This window comes from Balaenoptera acutorostrata, chromosome 18, assembly GCF_949987535.1.
Source record: "Balaenoptera acutorostrata chromosome 18, mBalAcu1.1, whole genome shotgun sequence".
Taxonomy (NCBI): Eukaryota; Metazoa; Chordata; class Mammalia; order Artiodactyla; family Balaenopteridae; genus Balaenoptera; species Balaenoptera acutorostrata.
The window spans coordinates 68284802-68293792 of NC_080081.1; the positions used below are offsets into that span (position 1 = coordinate 68284802).

At 37.1% G+C, this 8991-nt stretch overlaps 1 protein-coding gene across 3 annotated transcripts in view; it reads left to right on the forward strand.

Annotated features, from left to right (window-relative positions):
* ALG5 (ALG5 dolichyl-phosphate beta-glucosyltransferase) overlaps positions 1–8476 on the forward strand; it is a 43568-nt gene extending 35092 nt beyond the window's left edge. For all 3 annotated transcript variants that reach the window (XM_007193659.3, XM_007193657.2, XM_007193658.2), the window contains exons 9-10: positions 5296–5381; positions 7460–8476. In XM_007193659.3, the coding sequence (XP_007193721.2) occupies positions 5296–5381; positions 7460–7575 (202 nt within the window). In that variant the 3' untranslated portion in view covers positions 7576–8476. The remainder of the gene's footprint in view (positions 1–5295; positions 5382–7459) is intronic.
* Positions 8477–8991: the final 515 nt, after the last annotated feature.

Sequence of the window (8991 nt, forward strand, 5' to 3'; positions counted from 1 at the left end):
AATTTTAAATTTTCTAGTAGCCACGTTAAAAAGTAGAAAGGTGACATTTATTTTAATACTATATTGAACACAATATAAACATAGTCATCTCAGCGTGCATTCAGTATGAAAAAAATACTGAGCTATTTTACGTGCTTTTCTTTGTACTGTGTCTTCAGAGTACAAAACATCTCAATTCAGACTAGCCACATTCAGTTGCCCAGGAGCCAGCCACGTGTGGCTAGTGTATTGGCCAGCACTGTTCCAAGGTTTTATGGGTTTTTTAAGTTAAAGAACATGTTTTTATTTTTTTCTTCTTTAAATTTTATGTTCATGTGCATGCCTTTTTAATTATTTATTTGCAATTTGATTGGAATAATATTGACCTGACTTAAAATTTTAGCCTCTCACATCTCTCTTTAGGGTCCAGTTATGTTTATGTTGTGCCCATAAAGGAGAACCACCAAATACACATGTATCAACCTGATTAGCAGTATACCCTTCACCACAGTAATGTTTCATTGTCTTTATTTAAACATCTCTGTTCCTTCACTTCAATCAAGAAAGACTAAAGAGCAGATATTTTTTTTCTTATGCAGCATAAGTTTTAGAAACCAAATTGTGCATCTACTCATTTCCATATAAGTGTCTCCTTAGACGGTTTTTTTAAGAGGACTTGTTCTAAAGATTCACTGAAATTTTTCTCGTAACTTTCAGGGAATCCACGTCAAGTAGTTTCTAGGTATTGCAAAACTTCAAGGTATACTCTGTACTGCTGAAGTTAAAAGACTACAGGCATCTCTTTGATTCCGAATTACTTGAGTATGGGTAATGTTAAATGTTAAATATAAATATGTATATAAAATCTCCATCCTCTGAACTCTACCTCACCTAAATTCTTTCCATTTAATGTTAAGGTATAATTTGACCCAATTTATGAATAATTTTTAAATGGATTCTTTGAAATGTACTTTCTTCTAGTGAATTTTTTTTTATTTTTAATCAATGTATTCATGTTTATAATTTAAAGTCATTCCATCAGGCTTATAACAAGAAAACAGTTGTCCTTTGCCCCATCTCCGTCCATCCCCCATTCCTGCTCCCTCATTCTAGTCACTTTCATCTCTTTACTGCTTGTTTGTGGTGTTTGCTTTCACATTGAAAACAATGGGTCTGCATAGCTATGTCTCAGTTTTTCAGTTTTAGATATTAAGTTCCACAATAGGAAATCAATGGACAAGTATTTCGTTCTCTTCAACTCCTGTACACCCTCCACAGCTATGCTCCTAATACAGTTTTAAAATAATATTTGCTTAGCTCAGCATTGATCATTATAGCTGGGTAAAGAGAATTCAGACTTGAGCTGTAGCATGCAATGGGATTATACGACCCACATAGTTGTAGTTCTTTTTGTTTTTCTAAAGGTAATAACTGGAGTTTTTTGCTGGCATTACTTGACTGTGGATCTAACACTTCCTTGTCCTCACTCTCTGACAGGAGCATAAGTTCCCAGACACGTCAGATTATGCCTCAATTCCATCTTTTTCTTGGAGATGGAAAGCCTTTCTCGTCGGCTCTTCCTTTCTAGTTGTGTCCTGGCCTGCTGCAGCTCCTGTCCTAGATCTTGTTTTCCTTGGTTTCCATCCTAATTTAGTAGAGCACACCTCTCTTACACCTCCTAAAAAATATGAGAAAGACACTGCGAGACCCCGCATGTAGAGACGTGCCTTGATTCTACCCTCACACTTGTTTACCAGTTAACTGGAGAAAGAGTTATAGGTTGGAAATCCTTTTTCCTCTGGATTTGGAAAGCATTGCTCTGTTGTCTTTGGCATCAGTGTTTCTGTGGAAAAGTCCAATTCTGTCAATAATCTAATCTTGATTCCTTGTCTATGGCATGTTGTTTCCACCCCACTATGGAAGCCTTTTATTCAGAGTGTTTTGAAATGTCATGATTCAGCGACTTAATGTGGCTCTTTTTCATGCATTTTGTTGAGTACTCAGGAGGCTAAGTCTGGAAACCCATGTCCTTTAGTTCTGAGAAATGTCCTTTATTCATTTCTTCGATGATCTCCTCTGTCTTTTCTCTCTTCTCTCTTATAAAACAGATATAGAGCTTCCCTATTGATCCTTTATTTTCTCCCTCTTCCTATTTTTCTTCTTTTGAGATTTCCTCAATTTTATCATCTAACCCTCCTTTTAAATTTTTATTTCTGCTATCAAAACCTCAATTTCCTGCAACTCTTGTATTCTGGTATTCATTTTTCTAAATCTGTTCTTGTTTTTCATGACTACAGTAGCTTCCACTAACACTTTGACATTTTCTTCTTTCCTTGCGTTGTTTCTGTTGCTCCAGTTTTTTTCTTTATGTTTGTTTTTATCATTAAAGTTTATCCTCAGATATCTTTAGTATGGTGCTAAAAATTTTAGCTCATCAGCAGCTAGATGCGTGGTCAGAGAACTCTGACTGACTGACAGATTTCACTACAAATTAAACTAGTGGGGCCATTTTGTGTGGGTAAGTCCCAGCTGTCACTATGTTTTGGGCTGGTCATTTTCACTAAAGTGGGATCCTTCAATCTGCTGCCTAAGAGATATGATCCTGGCTGCCAGCATTCACAGAACCGGCTGGAAGAAAGGAGACTCTCATACAGATTTTCAGCGAGCCCTCCGGTCTGCAGCCCACCTGCACCTCCACTCACAGAGGTCACTTGGGCCCTTGATGCCTGAGCCTCGGGGGCTCTGTGGTGCCCATTAACCTGCTCTGGGCTTCTCCCTCTGCCGTTGTCTACTTTCTAGTTACCACTTGTCTAGCTACTTTGCAACGTTCACATTTTTTTTGTTGTTACTCTCATCTTCTCCTCTTTTTGTTCTCGTATGGTCACCCCATCATTGTTTTAGTTTTAGTGGGGTTTCAGAAGGGAGCAGTAGGGGATGTGTGTGTGCCATGTTTAGCAGAGTCTCAACACACTCTCTGTTCTTCAGAAATACATCTGTCCCTGAGGTAACAGCTGTATCAGACACTGAGTAACAAAAGAAAATGTGGTGACTCTGCCCTCCCCGCATTTACAGAAACTCAATAAGTCATTTCAGCTGGAGAATAACCCTTATGCTGCTTCTCTTAATTGGCATAAGGTTCCATCCAGAAGTACTTGGTATTTTAATTATAATGTTTGCTTTGGTAACAGATTGGTCTCTTATTTGTAATATGGTGATACGAACTGCAGTTTGTTGTTTTGTTTTGTGGTTTTTTGTTGTTGTTTTTTGGGTTTTTTTAAAAATAAACATCTCATGTCTTCTAAAATGTTTAAGGGGAGAAGGGTATAATAATAGTTTATAAGATGAATAGCCCTTTCAGTTTTTTTTAATACAAAAATAATTTGTATTTCAGTTAATCAGTGGTTTTTTATCCCACTCCTTTTTTTTTTTTTTTTTTAATACTATTTTCTGTTTCCTGGAAGGGTTTTGTTTTGTTTTGTTTTATAAATTTATTTATTTATTTATTTATTTTTGGCTGTGTTGGGTCTTCGTTTCTGTGCGAGGGCCCTCTCCAGCCGCGGCAAGCGGGGGCCACTCTTCATCGCCGTGCGCGGGCCTCTCACCGTCGCGGCCCCTCCTGTTGCGGAGCACAGGCTCCAGACGCACAGGCTCAGTAGTTGTGGCTCACGGGCCTAGCCGCTGTGCGGCATGTGGGATCTTCCCGGCCCGGGGCACAAACCCGTGTCCCCTGCATTGGCAGGCGGACTCCCAACCACTGCGCCACCAGGGAAGCCCCTACCCCACTCCTTTTCATTCATCATTTTTATGTTGTTTTGTGTCTTTGATAAGTCACTAATTCTATATGATATCTTTGGAGAAATACTTAATAATCTTGATCAGATTATTAAATAGCATTACTCAGCAGCCCATTAGGTAATTTTTTGGTTTTATGTTAAAGGAAATTTTTAAGGGTTAATATTCAAATTATGTCCTTCTTTCATGAGTGTCACAATTCTACTTAACGGAAGTTTTACTTAGTCCTTTTAGAAACACAAAGAACACCTTTGTAGATGGTTTTATCATCTTAAGTAAATATTTTATTAGGATAAGGGAAAGCATTAAGTGTTTAAAAAAAAAATAGTTTTCATATTGAATTATCCAAACACTTGGGATTTAAACTAGTTGCATAATGGATGGTGGTGGTATTGTAGCCAAGAAAACAAAACTCCCAAATTCAGATTGTCTGGAATCAGGGAAATCAGATAGAAGTGGATTTTAGGTGTTTTCTTGTTTGTGCTCATATTTTAAAACCAAGCCTGGGAAGTTTGAAGTGTGTTCCATGCAGTCTAGAAAGTGGGGCGTTTCACGTCTCGAATGAAAGCAAAACAGTGAAAGACTTTAGTGCTTTTCGAGACAAGTAAAAGCATGAAGTGCAGCACAGGCAGTGGTGCTTCTCTTTTTGAGTTTAATGCCAGTGAAAGGACGCAACTGGTTGAGAGAATTTTGTAAAAATCCAGCAAAACTTCTAAGTCAGGATTCAAAAATGTTAAGGAAAGCAGATTCGACCTAAACCAAAGGGCTGATTGAAGAGGAGCTTTTTAAGAAAGAGTCTTTCCTAGGTAGAAGGCAGGCTGAGCTGGGAATTCAGACTAGAGATGATTTTAAGTGTATGTTAAAATGAGACAACGTATCTAATTCCTATGTATATATGTAGTTATACCCACAAGGCCTTTCAGGCCAGCCTAATCTGGCTTTTCACTTTCACCAGCTGCCAGGACTGTACTGTCCAGGACCGCATTGGGGAGGGGAAGAGGGAAGGCAGGCCACAGGGACCCCGTACTTAGAAAAGAAACCTTGCTTCTTTGGTGGTAGAAGAATGTAATCAAGCAGCTGTAAAGTGATTGAGAACATTCTCTCCTAGTGCTTCTCAAGGTTCTGTTTTACCAGCTCTCTGAATCCGTTGAAAATGCTATCAGTTCTGTTTCTTGAGCTAGTTAAGGTTGGGATTTGAAAACCATCAATCTTGAAAATTTCCAGGATTAAATTTTCTCTTGGAGCCCAGGAGGCCGTTTTTACCCCTGGGAGTTTCTGAGTTGTGACAGAGACGCCATATTTCTCATTTATATGTTATGCAGTGACACGCAATGTTATATTATTTGCCTTGAAGCTCCTGAACTACTTTGCTTTTATTTGACCTTATGTTTATCTGGCCTTCACTTTTACAATATAAGCTTTTACATCTGCTGTGTAAGCTTCTTTAAAACATGCCAAGGTAGAGATTTAATTACACTCTATTTGTCTTTTTAAAAATAAATAGCAATGTATTTTCTATTTCAGGGCATTTGATGTAGAACTGCTTTACATAGCACAGTTCTTTAAAATCCCAATAGCAGAAATTGCTGTCAACTGGACTGAAATTGAAGGTGAGTATATTGTTTACATTACAGCTGATCTTAAGTGGGGGAAGACGTCAGACCACACAGTTGTCCAGTGAAGTCAGCTGGCTTTACTATCACCCCAGCTCAGCTGTCCTAACTCAGAGAGGCAGTTTCATAGACAGTACTGCCTACTAATCCTTGCCACCCTCCTCCAGCTGGCTTACTGCCTTCTGTATTTTTTTAGTCTCTTCTTAGGGTCTTCATTAGGCCTACTGGTTTGCCTAAGAAATTCAGTAAAAACTTGTACAGTAGACAGGATCATGGTGATTTCAGGCTAGCAGCAAGGTGAATAGTCTTCAGATAAACTTTATTGTTTGTAATACCAATTTTTTTTTTTAGTATTACTTCATTACTCAGTGAGTTTTGAGCACCTACAAACCACTGTGCAAAGCTAAATGAGGAACTAGTTGTTTTTACTCCAAATGTCCATAATCCATTCACAGCCAATTTTTAACTGGCATCTGTACATATATCCAAAAATGTAAAGATTTCTAAGATTTAAAATGTGAAATCTATCATACTTCCGAATAATTTCTATTCAGAAAAGCTTAGACGGCTCTCACTGTTTAGAATTTAAAATATATTCTAGTGTTCTCCTTTGCTTACCTTAGAATGATCCTAAATTAATTCACAGTGTAGGAGCAGTTAACTGGAGACTTTTTCAAAGTCACCTCTCCCCCAGGTAAGCATGGCCTCCTCTTGAAAAGTCACTGTTGAAGTTAGCAACCTCAGATGTTTAGGGACAGAAAAAGGTTAAGAACCGGTCTGGAAATCATACAAGCTATGTAGACCTCTTGGAGTCTTGCTGAATCATATTGAGTTTACAGCAGTTTGACTCATCTCCACAGTAGCAGCCTAGATCAAAGGGGATGGGAAGCAGGTGAAAGGATGCCCCAGACTCGTCAGGATCAGCTCGCTCGACATGTCAGTGTTGATCTGTGCCCAGCATAGACTCTATGGGAAGCTGAAGTGGGGAAAAGTAAAAATATGTTTCATTTTCTATCAGTTGCTCACTTGCATTTCTCAGAGAGTTGAGTGTTAAATCTCGTTAACCAGCACTTAGTGAGCAGTTTTTCTGTTAATCATCCCCAAACCCTCAGCCATATATGATCGGTCCCTCCCCACTAGAGCAGGGCCATCTGAAATTCTCACAGTTTAGATCCTCCCAAGTTTTATTTCACTTCAAGGTGTTTTGTTTCTGTTGTTTTTAGAGAAACCACTCACTTTGGCTTTGAAGATATTTTAAATCTCTTATCCATGATTTAAATTAATTATGGTGGATGTGTAAACTTCATTGTGGTAATCATTTCACAGTGTATATGGCTATCAAATCATCACGTTGTACACTTTAAATACATTTCAATTTTATTTGCCAATTACACCTCAGTAAAGCTTGTGCCGGGGGTGGAGGGGTGGGGGGGAAGAAAGGAACAGAGAAAGAAGCTAGAGCGTTTGGGCTTCAATCTGGAAATTGTCAGTGATCGTCCTGTGGTCTTTACCACGTCACTCTACCACCCAGCATGCCAGTTACCTGAAATTGGAGGGCAGGGCAGGTCTGCTTCTGACTTACCAAAGAAACAATTCCAAGGGGTAAACTCAAGGAATATAAGCTTTTAAGACATGCTCAAGGAGGCAAATCTCATGCAGTCAACTGCACTTGGCATGTTGCCATTTGACAACCACTGGACAAGAAGATGGCCTAGCTAAGATGTATTTATTTTATCTGATTGAGAGTCTTTGGTAGAATTAGAATAAAAGTTGGGGTTTTGTCTTGGCTTTCTTATCTCAGATTATTAATCTGTACTTGTATTATGTATAGAGGTGTATCTGATTCTCTGTAGTACATGAGATTGAAAAGCAGTGTGTAAAACATGAAGATTTGCCCCGAAAATCATTTTTAAATGTACAAAGGAATTGTTTAACAGACACACATATATAATATAAATAATGTAAGTTAAATTAAGGTGACTAGAATCTCACAAAGGTCGTGACTTCTAAAATACAATTTTAAACTGTTATGTTTCCTGAAAATATATTTATTTTTAATTATTTTTAAATCGCAGGTTCTAAATTAGTTCCATTTTGGAGCTGGCTACAGATGGGCAAGGACCTACTTTTTATACGACTTCGCTATTTGACTGGTGCCTGGAGGCTTGAACAAACCAGGAAAGTGAATTAGGTTATTTGCCGTCTTTGGTTGTATTCGTATCCATCAGTGTCACATTATTTCATTTGAAATTAAAATTTTAAATAAAGCTGGAATAAACCTATTCCATTGTCTGCCTTTTGATAATTTTAAAGAATTTACTGCCAGCAGTAAAAATCTTTATACCTCTTTTGGACACAAAAATTTTTAAGGTGTTTGTAACAAAAGTCAGATTTTCTTTTGCTTTAGCAATTTTACTCATTTAGATTAATTATCATTATGATTCTGAGAAATACAATTTTTAAACAGAAGACAGAAGCGATTATTCTTACTCTAAAGTGCCTTATTCTCATGAACTTACATATAAACCACAATCATATAAGTGTTCAGGGATTTAAAAATAAATGTTTAAATATATATAAACTTATCAATATTAAACCCATAATTCATTCTATAAAAGTCTAGGAAATTATGTTAAAGAAAGGATATAGGCTTGCTCACAAAGGTATCCACTTTCTCATACAGTCTTATTTATCTCCTTCCAAATTTTTCTTACCTCCTGGCAACCCTTCCCTCTTGAGTTCAATGTTAATAAAAATTGGAAATTCTTTATTAAAAAGAGAAAGTTTTGCGATATTAATAAATGTATTAATAACATCAGAAGCCTGTGTTTTTGAGAAACTAAAGACTAAAAAATAGTTATAAAACAATGAACTCCTAAAAATAAGAATTATTGTTTCTGATGTTTTAGAGAAAATAATAATACCTAACATTTACTGAGTGTTGACTGTCTGCCCACCACCGTTCTAAGCACTTAGTATATAATGACTCACCTAACTTTTACAATAGGAGAGGAAACTTAAGGCACAAAGCAGTCACTTGCCCAAGGTCACAGAGGTAGGAAACAGTAGAGTTGTGACCCTAGCCCACAGAGTCCGGATCCAGGGCCTACACTCTTTAATGAGTATGCTACTTCAGTTTCTGACAGTATGATAACTGGGGACATGTAAGTAGAAAGTTTCAGAAGCACATGAAATACAACATTTTAAAGACAAGACTTACATGGAAAAGTAAATAAGCTAAAGATGACTCCTCTCCAGTAGTTTCAACAACAGTGACGCTGTCACATCTGCATTAGACAACAAGCTCCTTGAAAACAGAAACCATTTCTTACTCAAATTAGTATTCCCAGTACAGTGCTTAGCATAAACATATTTACATAAAGTTTATTTATGTAAATATGTAATTATGTTTACTTTATTGTAAAAAGTAAATATGTTTGCTTTTAAACATATGTAAATATGTTTACTTTATTTACATAAAGTAATAAACAAACTTCATTCACTACCAGGTTTTGAGAGCCTTTAAGTCACTTAAATGAACAGAACAAAACAAGGCTTATGCAAGTAGAAATGAGAGAAAACAAACAGTAAAATGACCATGAGCATT